The sequence below is a fragment of the Nanorana parkeri genome, unplaced genomic scaffold (assembly GCF_000935625.1).
Source record: "Nanorana parkeri isolate BGI_ZX_2015 unplaced genomic scaffold, ASM93562v1 scaffold3173, whole genome shotgun sequence".
Classification (NCBI taxonomy): Eukaryota; Metazoa; Chordata; class Amphibia; order Anura; family Dicroglossidae; genus Nanorana; species Nanorana parkeri.
Window position 1 is genome coordinate 36,804 of NW_017309441.1, and position 14,137 is coordinate 50,940.

Genomic DNA, 14,137 nt, shown 5'->3' on the forward strand with positions numbered 1-14,137 from the left:
ATTGAGATAACACCTGTTTTACATTTATGTTTCTCATTCACATAGTATAACTTTTCTTTTTAAACTGCTGCTTGCACAATACATGCTTTTTTCTAAGAAAGACTTTAACACTGTCCTAACATACCGTATTTTTCGCTCCATAAGACGCACTCCCCCCCCCCCAAACCCTAAAAGGCGGGGTAAATGTGTGTGCGTCTTATGGAGTGAATCCCTAGTTTTTTGTACATTTAGGCCTGCTAAAGCAGAGCTAAACGTACAGTGGGAGCCGCTGCTCGTTTAATACAAGTGATCTATTCAGATCACTTGTATTAAAACACTTGTTTTAATACTTGTATTTTTAGATATGCTGTGTGAATGTGAACACATATCAAACATAGTGTGGCTTTCTCACATTTGATTGCAAAATTGGAAATAGACTTTAAAGCAGTCAGGCCCCCATATAATGTTTCATATCGTTTCATGGCCCTAAGACTAGCCACAAACCGGCAGATGTCTCCCTGAAAACAATGACTGGGGACATAGCTTCCTGTCCACAGGTGAGTCACTGTAGCCCGCTAAGATTATTGTCTGATAGTGATAGTCATGCATGCCTGCTACTTTCAACTTTCTACCCAAGAGTGAAGGATCTGGCCAGTTGTAGGGTGATCAGAAACATATATACGATTGAAGGTGAAGCTTATATTCAGGAAACAAACCATGGTATTCACAGCTAGCCTATGTTTGCCCCTTTCTTGTGGTACTGAACAATATTAACCTATAGATTTTTCTCTCTTTTTCAGTTGGGAAATTCTGAGCATCAGACTATTCAGGTTTTTCATGCTGTGACATTGCATTGGTTTCATCTGTAAGAGATGAAAGTTAGTTACATTTATGCAGCATACATTTATGCCACAACTACATTTTACCAATTCTCTGAAAGACAAAGCCAAGGTAAAAGCTTCTGAAGGTATAATAAACCATTTTATTGCTTAGAATATCATTATGCAACATGGCTCAAAACTAAACAGATGAAAGTGTTAAAAATATGCCAGGGCTGTGGAAATGCTGATCTCAACTTAAAAAAAAAAAACCATACAACAAAAGATAAAATTTGCCAAGAAAAGTTTAATTAAAAAAAATGTTCAGACACACACACACATAAGCAATGCAAGCCATTTGTAAGTGCTTGTCTGTACAGAACTACTTCATATTGCGGTGGAAACTCAGAGGTCAGGGCGAGACCTGTCATTAAATAGCGTGAAACAGTTCTTAGAAGAGCACCATTCACCCACTAACCAGCCAGTTAGAGTTCCTTTAGTAGCATTGAGGCATTATTCACATCAACACAGGCTTGTGGCTCGCCAACTTATATCTGGTTATTACAGTAAACATTGTGTGTCCTGCTTCTTCCATCCAATTTACTCTGCTGTCTTGGATTGCAATCCTTCCTCTGGTCACTGATTGATGTCCGTGCAGTTGTGGAGTCATAGAAGCTGCTGGAAGCTGTACCCTGCATATTATGTCCAGAACTAACTCCTCCCAGAGTAATTCTGTACCCTTGCATCCTCACCACTTGTGCCTGAAAAGCACGATGGGAGTGGCAGGAAGAGGTAAATAGGTGTCCCATTCAAAATAAAGAGATTTATATACTTAGTTATAACCTTGTGCTGAGGTTTTGGCATATACAGTTCGGCAGGGGTATTGTTACATTGATCTCCCACTCAAGAGTGTCAGCACTTATGTTTCATGGCAAGCTGTGGATAGAATAAAAATACTACATAAGTTAGGCTGCAGGTAAAGAACAAATGTTATTACAAATAAATTGGTTTGATTCAAAAGAAGGCAAGAGACCAATACCAAAAATCTGCAGAAAGAGAAGAGCAGCATTTTGATCACATTTTTCTAATTATGAATTATGTTTTACAGCATAACAATGTTACAGGAATACTCTAATGAAAAGGTACAAAAAGAGAATACGCACCTATTTAAAGGGGGAAACTTATGTCTTTTTAGATGCACATTTAAGAATGATCCACCTTAGGGCTTATAAATATGGGTGCAAATACAGGTGTATAGGCATACAGCGTAAAATATGCTTGTATTTGTTGCGCCCGGGAGCCCCAGCAACTTTCATAAACGAAGTGTTCAGGAACTTAAGCTTGTGCAAATGCTGGTGACGGCATTTACACGCATATATCTGTTTGCAATGTGTTTTTGTCTGTACAATCCTATGGACAAATGAAAAATGCAGCAGCTGGGGCTACCAGGCATATTTTGCAGTGTATGCCTATATATGGGCACATATGGATGAGCCATAATATACATTATTAGTGTGTGGAATTACTAAAAAGAAAATAAAGCACTCTCAATGGTTGTATAGCATATAGAGATAAATGTAATGATTTGATATAAAGATAGCAGGTTGATGGAGAAACCCACATACCAGTTTATGAAAAAGAATAATGAACAATATGGAAAACGCAAACGTGCTGTAATGTCATATTAAAGAGTATTTCCTGGAAACTGTTACAGTAATTCCTGAAAATGTAAAGTTAGAAGAATAAACTGTAGGCTGCTCTTTAAACAGGGCAATGAGCAGTGTAAAAACCTGAAATCATCTTGATCACTGCCTCTTGTAGTTCAACATTTGGGATGGAAGAGGGAAGGACAGCACTAGGATCCAGTCAGTCAGACACTGTTGCACATGGGCTAAGTTCATTCTGACAGAAGGAAACCACACAGCGATGAGCTAATCAGTGTGCTCCTGCTTCTTCACTGTCCAGTCAGGGGGCATGTAGGCAACCTACATGTATTGCTTAACTGCAGAAGAGAAAAGTCAGGTCGCCAACCTGGTTGTGTGGCATGGCTATGTTACATAGTTACATAGTATTTGAGGTTGAATAAAGACATAAGTCCATCGAATCCAACCAATATGTTCAGGTCAGGGACTGCCTGGACAGAAATACAAATCCTCCGAGTAGATAAAACTGTCCCCATTTATATATTACAACTTTTATATATTACAAGCAGTTTGCTTGGAGTACAGCGATAAACTATAATGTGGCAGGCAGATTGTCGCAGTGTAAAATGGTACCATCCCAGGAGATAGATAAGAATAACATTTCTTATCACTTACCAGCATTTCAGTTCACTAATGCTGCAGGTTAGAATATCTATTCCTATTACAAAAAATCTGTTGAAAGATAAACATACTACCTTTAAAAGTGAATCTAATCTTTATAGAAGAACTCCAGACAAAACTGTTCTTAACCCTTGCCACGGGGCTAACACCACACTGCATGGGTTTAGTGCTAATTTTTGTCTAGGTGCAAAAATAAAGTTATACTCACCTGAACCTGGGAGGTGGCTTGCGCTTTGATTGGTTCTTGGAGCCTCCCTCCCCCTCCTCTCCAGCAGTTTATGGTCTCGTGAGTCATCATGTTCTAGTATAGGACATGAAGACAACAAGGGACATACCATTGCTGGAGTAGAGGCAGAGAGGGTTCTTCGGCTCTGCCATTCGGGTGAGTAAAACTTTTTTATTTTAGCACCTGGACAAAAAAATTAACACGTAACCCTTGTGTTGCAGGGGTAGCCCCACTGCATGGGTTAAGAACAGTTTTACCTGGAGTTCTTCTTTGAAAGATTTTTTGATATGTAAATGTTTGTGTATCAACATAATGTTTTAGAAATGTTGTTGCTATGAAGAATATGTAACTATAGGTCTACATGGCAAAATTAGTGTGTGCGCGTGTTGTACACTATATTGCCAAAAGTATTGGGACACCCCTCCAAATCATTGGATTCAGGTGTTCCGTGAAATCTCCTTGCTACTAAACATTCCACAGTCAACTGTTAGTGGTATTATAACAAAGTGGAAGCAACTGGGAACAACAGCAACTCAGCCATAAAGTGGTAGGCCATGTAAAATGACAGAGCGGGGTCAGCGCATGCTGAAGCGCACAAAAGTCGCCAACTGTCTGCAGAGTCAATAGCAACAGACCTCCAAACTTCATGTGGCCTTCAGATTGGCACAACAGTGCGTAGAGAGCTTCATGGAATGGGTTTCCATGGCCGAGCAGCTTCATCCAAGCCTTACATCACCAAGTGCAATGCAAAGCGTTGGATGCAGCACTGGACTCTAGAGAAGTGGAGACATGTTCTCTGGAGTGACGAATCACGCTTCTCTGTCTGGCAATCCGATGGACGTGTCTGGGTTTGGCGGTTGCCAGGAGAACGCTACTTGCCTGACTGCATTGTGCCAAGTGTAAAGTTTGGTGAAGAGATTATGTTGTGGGGTTGTTTTTCAGGGGTTGGGCTTGGCTCCTTAATTCCAGTGAAGGGAACTCTTAAGCCATCAGCATACCCAGACATTTTGGACAATTTCAACTTTGTGGGAACAGTTTGGGGATGGCCCCTTCCTGTTCCAACATGACTGCGCACCAGTGCACAAAGCAAGCTCCATAAGGACATGGATGAGCGAGCTTGGGGTGGTGGAACGTGACTGGCCTGCACATTGTCCTGACCTCAACGCGATGGAACACCTAGGGGATGAATTAGAGTGGAGACTACGAGTCAGGCCTTCTCGTCCAACATCAGTACCTATCCTCACAAATGGTCAAACATTCCCATAGACACACTACTAAACCTTGTGGACACCTTCCCAAAAGAGTTGAAGCTGTTATAGCTGCAAAGGGTGGGCCAACTCCATATATATATAGATATATATCTATATATATAGATATATATATCCATCCATTACTGTTACCCCATTTAATTCCCTCCCTATAACCTAAATCTCCTGTGTTTGTGTCATAGAAAGAGCTGTGAAAGTAATCATTCTCAAGTGTGTGACAATATCCCTATGCTCTTTTATAGCGCAGACAGTAAACCATTAATACAACTTCCTGTCCACCACTGTGAATTAATTTAAGTTAAAAGGAGAACTATGGGGTTAAGGCTTTTCCCCATAGTTCTCCTTAGGGTAACGGGAGGACACAAACTAGCGTCCTCCCGTCACCCTAGGCTCAGTATACCGCGAGCTGTAGCTTGCGGTATACTGAGAGGCCGCAGCTGAAGCGGATCCTGACAATACTCCTTTAAGAGGAACCGCAAGAAGCTTTATCAAGTGTTTCCTGAAATGCGGAGAACACAAGGGAGCCATCACTGACCTGCTATAAATAATCATTTGCACGGCTCATTGTCACTGCAGTGGGGTCTTGGCTGGGGAAGGGGGAATGGACAAATTATGATCACCTTGTGCGCAGTGTCTGCAAACTGTTGGGCGCTGTTCATCATGTCTGCTGTAGATTCCTCTGCTCGGCCCAGTCGTTCCCCGCGCTCATTAAGGGCTTGGCTAGCTTTCTGCACAGCACTAGTTACACTGTCTGCAGCAGAATGAAGTATACTGTTTCCTGTAATGCAAAGAACATTCTGGATAAACTATATATTGTAATTTATAAAAACACAAAAAAATATTGGCTTTATAATGAAACATATGATTTTAAATGTTATATTGCACCCTATTGTTTTTTTTCCCCTGCAGGGAGCCGTGAGTGACAGTCACGGTTCTCTGCGCGGATAGATCGAGAAGTGAGCGTGCGCCGGTATGTGTTCGCTCACTTCCGATCTACTGAGCCGACCTGTGACAGTATCATTGTCACAGGTCGGCTCAGAGAAAATCACTCGCCTCATAATTCTCCTTTAATGAAAGATTTGAGACTTTATGTAAAGTCTTAAATTATTGCACATTCTCTCAGCTGAAGACAAGCATGTCCTGGAATACAATTCAAGTAACACTGTACTTCTCAATGCAGTTCTCAAACCCAAAAATAAATATGCATTTCGCTCACTAGGGGCACTGCAGAGGAAAGGCTCCAATTTAGATAGCTTGTGGGCTCTATCTTGTACTTCCTACAGTTGGGTGATTGTTGGTATGATGGTAGATGATAGTTTCTGTTAATGTTCTACACCATCACAGTATAATGTTTACCTATAGTCTGGTCAGTAAATTGTTTTTATTTACTCCTCTCAGCAAAGTGGTGAGACCAACATCTAGAGTGTGGAAACATTTCCACAGTGCAATGTCTGCTCAGAGCAAAGCTGCAATTTGCAAATATTGTGAGAAGAAATATTATTTTCCAAATGCTACAAGGATGAGAAAACACATCCTTGCTTGCCACAAATTACTTTAAATTTTTAAAAATACTCCACACTGAATTTTTACAAAACTTTATTTTTTTTCTGGAAAAAAAACCCAAACATTTTTTTTTCTCATGGCTTCAAAATTTCCGGAAATGTTACATCTCTAGTCATGGGGCAGACTAGATACTCTGAATGCGTATAAATGCAAGTGAACGTAAATAAGGGGTATTTGGAGGGAAACGTCTGTATGTGTATGCAACTCTTAAATAACTTAGATACAGTTGATTTATATGTTAAATACATGCACATTTTACAGGTAGATGCAAAATACAAAAATAAACAAAAAAAAAAAAACAAAACCACAACTTTCCTTCCTAGATCCATTTATCCTGCGTCTAAATGAATAAATGCAAGAGGCCCGTGTGAATGAGGCCCATGACAAAAAAACCTAGGGCTGAAGGCTTTACTCCATCCAAAGCCTAGAATTTATTAAGATCTGAGAAAACAGACAAATCCTGCCGCCCCTCACCACACTTGTAGGTGAGAAAGCTAGGTAACACAAATACACCATCCACAGCCCTGCCCGTCATTGGCTCACATACCCTCCTCCACCTCTGCTCAAACCTGAAGGACAGAGCACATTTTGCCAACATACAGTGGGGATGTGCGACTGCCCATAAGTGGTCCCTGGCAATATGTTTTGCAAAAAAAGTTTTTTTTATGAGCTTCAGGTACTTGATAAGGTGTTAACTTTATTTTGACATTTGGCTCAGTCCCAATGTCATGGTAAATTATGTGTGGGTCAGTAATTTTCATAAATCAACACAGCTCTGTGGTTACTTTTGACATAAAAGTTGGTTCTTTTTCAAAACTTCCTTAGGAATACCGGCACGGGAAAAACATGTGTAACCGCTCTTTTGCTATAACCCTAAAATACGTATATCTGAGAGTGATTGCTTCTGGATGCCGGGTGGCATAGTCGAGGACTACAAATATGTGCTAGTGCCCCATGGCAGATTTAAACAGTGGCCCAACCAGATCCTCAGCAACACTCTTTAAAGGGAACTTAAATTATACTGTATGTAAGGGTACTAGTTGATTTTGAACTGTTAGTGGGGTGCAATCATTTGACCCTCAAGACAAAATTTACAATACCCCTCAATGGCTTGGGTATTGGGACAGAAAAAATACTGCTCAGTCCCCTATTTTTTTTCTACCAGTAAAAGACCACCCAACATATGAAAATGGGCCTCATACAACAACAACCAAGTCTAAGACTGGGGAACCATCTGATGCTCCACAATTTGCCCCCATTGTTTATTTATATTATACAGTAAGTGATGGGTAAGATGTGCACCAACGGATGGAGATTTCCATCCACAGCTCTACAATGCCTATAATTCTTAGAACAGGACATATCAGGATAAGAGACAACAAGTTTTTTTTTTTTCATAAAAGACATAAATCTTGGAGCCCCTCACCACATGTAAGTGAGAAACCTAGTGGACACCACCCTACCAGCTAATGCCAAAACAGAATGTTTCCTTAGTCCAGAGGGTGCCCACAAATTTTCGTCTGGATATCTACTTTTCAAATGACGAGCTCAATGAGATCTACCAACGAAAAAACACCTACATTCAGGGGCGGGAGGTGGCGTGGCGGTGCATTGAAGTCAATGGCACCGCACTTCGTGATGGGGACATACAGTGTATGTCTACAGTCACTAAGGGTTGAAATCACCTATCTTCTCTTCAGTTCCAAAGGTGGTACATCCCCAATTCTAATTCTCAGGGAGACCTACCTGATGGATTGTTTTATATCATGGTTAAAGCAACAGTGGAAGTGAGGGACACCCACTGTTTAGATGGAGGCATGAGATTCAGAAGCGGCTGGGAATAGACCTGGGATCCATGGTGGGAAAGTTTCACTGCTTAAGTCACACAAGAAATTAAATTAACCCCTTCGTGACTGACGACGTACAGTGTACGTCGCCAGCATCGGGGCTGTTTAAACAGACTCCCGGCGACTTTTGCCGCCGACTGCAACTCCAACCACCAGACTTCTACAGACCTACAACTTATATACTGCTTTAGATGGACTGTTTTTTATATATAAAATAAAAGCTTCTTACATGTACTTACTCATTACCTTTGCACCACATCTATTTAGGAATGCATCCAAGTGGTCTGCTGAACTCACCTGAGAACAGTCTGGATTGGCAGTTAATGAACTCAGGCTTTTGGTCTGAGAGGTATCTCTGGCATGTGTGATACAGGATTTGGAAGAAGGTATATTTCTCAGAACCCGAACTCGCTACCCATTGATCAAAGCCATTGTCAAAGTGAAGGTCAAATTCTGGAGATTCCTATAAACAAAGCAAAATTAAGTTGTAGGCGATGTATTAAATTACATGACATGGCTGCCTGAAATGACAGAAAACTCAACAGTAATAAATTGAGTTGAATGGTTTTCTCTACAATCTAAAAATAACCTGTATATGTAAAAACTGTACCTATTCTATTCCACATTGCAACTTGAGTCAATGGATAGAACATATAAGACCAATGAAGCAATGTGAACTGCCTCGACTATTGTTTACAAGGAAGACCCTAGTGTATTTGATTATGTGTATACAGGCATCTGGGGAAGCACTGCATGGATGACTTACACTGAAACTTCCATGCAGTGCACACATGAATAAGCAAGAATGCTGGATACAGGATTATGACCTGTACACGCAGCTGATATATTGCTGAAAGGCTTCACTAAAGACTGTGCTTCAACAGCATTAAAGTAACACTAAACTCAGGAGTTCAATCTTTAAAATCCATTTAAGTACCTTAACTATTAAAATGAGAACTATGAGGTGAGTGCTTTTCACTCACCTCATAGTTCTAGCCGACCTGTGACAATGAGACTGTCACAGGTCGGCTCAGTAGATCGAGAGGTGAGCGAACACATACCGGCGTTTGCTCACCTCTCGATCCGGTCACAGCCCTCTGCCGTGACAGGGGAGGGGCTGGATTCCCCCCTCCCCGCTCCGATCCGCCAGCGCTGACTGGCGGAACGGACGGGGCAGGTACAGCTGGCTCTGCCTCTAGATAGGCAGAGCAAGCTGTCACTCACGCAGCTCGGCGGATCCAGACATAATTGTCGGGATCCGCTTCAGCGTCTCAGTATACCGCGAGCAGTAGCTCGCGGTATACTGTGGCGTCTCAGTATACCGCGAGCTGTGGCTCGCGGTATACTGAGCTTAGGGTGACGGGAGGACGCTAGTATGTGTCCTCCCGTTACCCTAATGAGAACTATGGGGAAAAGCCTTAACCCCATAGTTCTCCTTTAACAAATATGTATCTTACTTGTGTATCACTCAGCTGTAGATCCTCAAATCATCTCTGAATTGGTGCTGAAATGGTCCTTCCTTCTGGAGGGTGGCTACTTTTGTTCCCCATGGAACTCCTGTGATGAGACTACAATCTCACATTTAGTTTACTAATTTGTATTGAGATAGGAGTCCATCATGGAAGTGATCTTGGATTAGTGGCTACTTTACAACACTCACAGGGACCATAGGGAACAAAAGTAGCCACCCTCCAGAAGGAAGGACAGTGTCAGCACCAATTCAGAGATGATTTGAGAATCTATAGCCGAGTGATACACAAGAAAGATACATTTTTGTTAATAGTTAAGGTACTTAAATGCATTTTTAAGATTGAACTCCTGAGTTTAGTGTCACTTTAAAGCTCTATTTACATCAGTGTAAAGCTGCCAGGGTGCATTAGCGTTCACAGTGCTGATACGCCAATACTGGCACATCGCACTATTTACCCTTTTTTATTAGAAATCAATCTAAATGTCAGAAGTGGCATTAAGTTCTATGGGCACAGCGCAGTGCGATGCAGCTGTACTGTGGCATGGCCTGATGTGCTGAAAAAAGAAAGTACCGCATGCAGAACTCTTGCAGTGGTGTGAACTGTGCACATCCCCGAGACGGCAAATTGCCCTGTCTTGCTTTGGGGCTGTGCTGGAAAAAGACGATCAGTGCAGCCCCAAAGCATTTGGTGTAAATCCTAGCCAGAAGGAAATCATGATGAGCCCAGGCAGCCAACGTATGCTACTTATATAGAGAAGGCTGGAAGAACAAATCACTTTTCATTTACAGCAGAAAAACGTAACATTTCTCCCCAGTGTATGTTAAAACTCCTAGTCAACATAACAAGTCGCAATTTCACAATATAGTCTAATTGGTACTTTTATAAAGCAAACTTTCCCAGCCAAATGCCAAGGGAGAACAACGACAACGGAGACCATCACTTTATGTCACACCAAAATAATGGGTTTAAAATGAAAATGCAAATAACAATTTAGATCAGGGGTGCCCACAAGGTCGATCGCGATCTACCAGTCGTTCGCGTAGCGATCACTGGTAGATCGCCCATGTCCTCTCCTCCCGCCGCTTCTCTGTCAGCCAGGATCTGACAGCCGGCGCCTCTCTCTCCCCTCACTGCTCGTCCGTTCTGTCACAGCGGCTCCGACCCCCCCCCCCCGCCGGCAGAGTAAAAAAAAAAAAGATACAAATTTTTTTTAAAAATAAGAATAAAATAAAAAAATAAAATTAAAAAAACGTTGTTTTTTTTCTTGCCTCAGGCGCAAAAGGAGCTGGCTACGGCTATGCTCCCGTGGTGCTCGTGCGGCTGAATGTGTCAGACGCTGCAGATGGAAAGGTGCAGGACACCCCATGTGCAACGTCGGCCACACGAGCACCACGGGAGGACAGGACGCCGGGACCTGTAGGGCGCACTGGAATGTAAGCCGGCCGACTCCCTGCGTTCAGGTGCGGGAGGGGGCACAGGCACTAATGCAGGCGATCGCACTGTGGGCGAGGGGCCTGCCTGCGGAGCCTGGCTGCGGTGCCATTGACTTCAATGCACCGCCACGCACCCTCCCGCCCCTGAATGCAGGTGTTTTTTCGTTGGTAGATCTCAATGAGCTCGTCATTTGAAAAGTAGATCTCCAGACGAAAAATAGTGGGCGCCCCTGGTTTAGATCAAAGAACCAAAAAAGCAAAGGTGACAGCAATGTACTTCAACAGCCATTCTGCAATCCAGAATCAACCTACATAAAAAGGTCAACATAACAGAACCCAAATGTCCCAAAATACAGCTCTGCATATAATCGTAATGCCAAGAGGAGGCATAAAGAATTGACTACAGGTGCCATAACTTCTTGTAAGAAGAAGGGAAAAAGGATAGTTGTCTACTGTCAGCTAAAAATACCAGAGACTGCATCCACAAGAACAAGTCTTGCCTTGGTCCTGCCGTTGGTACTCTCAGGATGGGGCAAAGCCCTACAATAGATCAGTGATATATGCTAGGACTGCATTCAGTATGTGCAGATTCTCCATAGGCCTTTTATATATTTATATTTATATGTATATTTATAGAAGTCCTACTTAACAGCAAATGTGAAATAAAGTGCACACCACGGTCACTCCCAACCCTTTTCCTAAGGAGGGGTTGCATTCCTTTTTCTTGATAGAGAAATGTTAGCATACATTTTTGTACCAAATAAACATTCCCCAGCATTTGGACAAAAAAGGCAAACTGAGACCAATGGCCACATAACACTTTGTTCCTGACAATTTTAAAAAGAAAAGCTGATTTAGGTAGATGTGTTCGAATTTATTCACACTCCTCCCTCCAGTAGGGCCCAAGAAATCATCAAATTCATGGACAATCATGGGATTTCTGCTAAGGTTCTGGATGGCTCTATAGAATTCAGTTTAAAGGAGAATTATGCAGGCGAGTCAAATACACTCTTCCCCAAAATTCAAGCCGACCTGTGACACTGAAGCTGTCACAGGTCGGCTCTATTGATTGGGAAGTCAGCGAACACATACTGCCAATCGCTGAGCTCCCGACACTCTCCTTGCAGAGAGCGTTGGCGGTCATTCACCGCTCCCCACACGTATTCCCTCCCTCCCCTCACAGTTTATTTAGAGAGGCAGAGCCAACTGTTAATCAGCCAGCGGGGTGGATCCTGACAATATTGTAGTAATCCATCCTGGCTACAGTGCGGCTTTGTGCTGTCAGCATATAGTGGGCAATAGCCTGCTATATGCTGAGTTTTGGGTCAGAGGAGGACATTATTATATGTCCTCCTGTGACCCTGAAGAAAAATTAGGCCACTCACACTGGCAAAGCCCAAGGTTGATTTACTAAAGTAGTTGAGCAAGTTCACTTTGCAAAGTGAACTTTCACTTATCTTAGTGAATGAGGTGAATCTATCTGAAAATACACTTTGCAAATATCAATCAATAAATCAAACCCCAGTAAGTACACACAAAGACTAGCTTTTTTTTAGTGTGCCCAATATATTTTTTCCAAGGGAAAGTTTATTAAAGAGAAACCTGTACACAGTCATTGTAGAGGTACATACATGATACATAAAGGAGCTTAAGGACTCTGTGTAGACAACATTAGTCTATGTCATGACAAATGCATTGGCAGGGTAGAACTTGAACAAAAAGCCAATGTCCGAATATTTAGCTGCATGAAAGCCAAGGGCAACAAGTCCAAAAAGCATATTTAAGCAAAATAGGAATTAGTGACAGTACGAACCAACTTTTATTTATTAAAAAGGAGAACTATGAGGTGAGTGCTTTTCACTCACCTCAAAGTTCTAGCCGACCTGTGACAATGAGACTGTCACAGGTCGGCTCAGTAGATCGGGAAGTGAGCGAACACATAGCGTCGCTTGCTCACTTCTCGATCCTGTCACTGCTCTCTGCCGAGACAGGGGAGGGGCTGGAGTCCCCCTTCGCCGCTCCGATCCGCCAGCGCTGACTGGCAGAACGGACGAGGGAGGGGGCGGGTACAGCTGGCTCTGCCTCTAGATAGGCAGAGCCAGCTGTCACTCACGCAGCTGGGCTGATCCAGACATAATTGTCGGGATCCGCTTCAGATGCGGCGTCTCAGCATACCGCGAGCAGTAGCTCGCGATATACAGAGCTTAGGGTGATGGGAGGACGCTAGTTTGTGTCCTCCCGTTACCCTAAGGAGAACTATGGGGAAAAGCCTTAACCCCATAGTTCTCCTTTAAACAAGTTTTCAAATCTACAAGGCTTTTTGTGTGTTTATTCCAACTAAAGCAGCTGCATATTACCAAATTTACTGCAATGTGCAGGTTGAGATTTTAAAGCACTATGGGGTTTAAATAGCTGTGGTGAAATCAGATTCTCAAGTATGCCAAGGAGATTGGCTGCATACCAGAGCCTGAAATGCAGTCATACATGCCTTCCTTGCTAAGAGGGCAGCTAGTGGCAGGACTAGCCTAATGTGTTTGGACAACCCCTATGTTCATACATTAGTTTCTTGCATTGGAGGGATTCATTTAATGATCCCTGCCTTCCACTGCTGCAGCGTGGGTGTGAAGAGTTGCATCTTAGCAATCAACTTCTGGCAGTAAACAAAGTTTCATGCAGAAACAGGCCTAGTAACCATAGTAAGACCTAAATTTAAATAAATTAAAAAAAGAAAAAGTCTGTAAGCAAAACTTTTTTTCTTCTTTTACTTACTTGATTAGGGTCAATACCATTTACTTGTCTAAGCTGGTCTAGAGTCCACTGAGATCTTCTCACAAAGCAGGATGCACCTTCAAACTGTTTAACCTTGGTGATGAAGACTTGGGATGGCTTCTTGTTTGTCACTACAAATAAAAAGACAAACTGATTAGTAGACGGTCAATACAAGTGTCTACTGGCAAATGTCTTCTGCATATATATCACAATAATATGATATTGAGGATTATTTAGGGAAAAAAATAAATCTATATCTGAACTTTTTTTTTTTACCCACATTAAAAGTATGTTGCCTGAAAAAGGCAACCTTCGGTTGCCAACTCAGGTATTAAATGTATACTACCTATGCTCATGCATTTGCATTCAGTTTATTGCTTTATACTTCTACAGCCTAAAGTCTGTGTCGCCATTGTTTTGATTTATAACCTGAAAAGT

The 14,137-nt window shown here is 42.2% G+C and overlaps 1 protein-coding gene across 1 annotated transcript; it reads right to left on the minus strand.

Moving 5' to 3' along the window:
* Positions 1-1,094: 1,094 nt before the first annotated feature.
* On the minus strand, positions 1,095-13,830 carry STXBP6 (syntaxin binding protein 6; the record flags this gene model as incomplete). Its single annotated transcript, XM_018574704.1, has 4 exons — positions 1,095-1,733; positions 5,236-5,393; positions 8,323-8,488; positions 13,700-13,830. Coding segments are annotated over 4 exons (479 nt in total), but the record flags the coding sequence as incomplete, so codon positions are not given.
* Between the last annotated feature and the right edge of the window lie 307 nt (positions 13,831-14,137).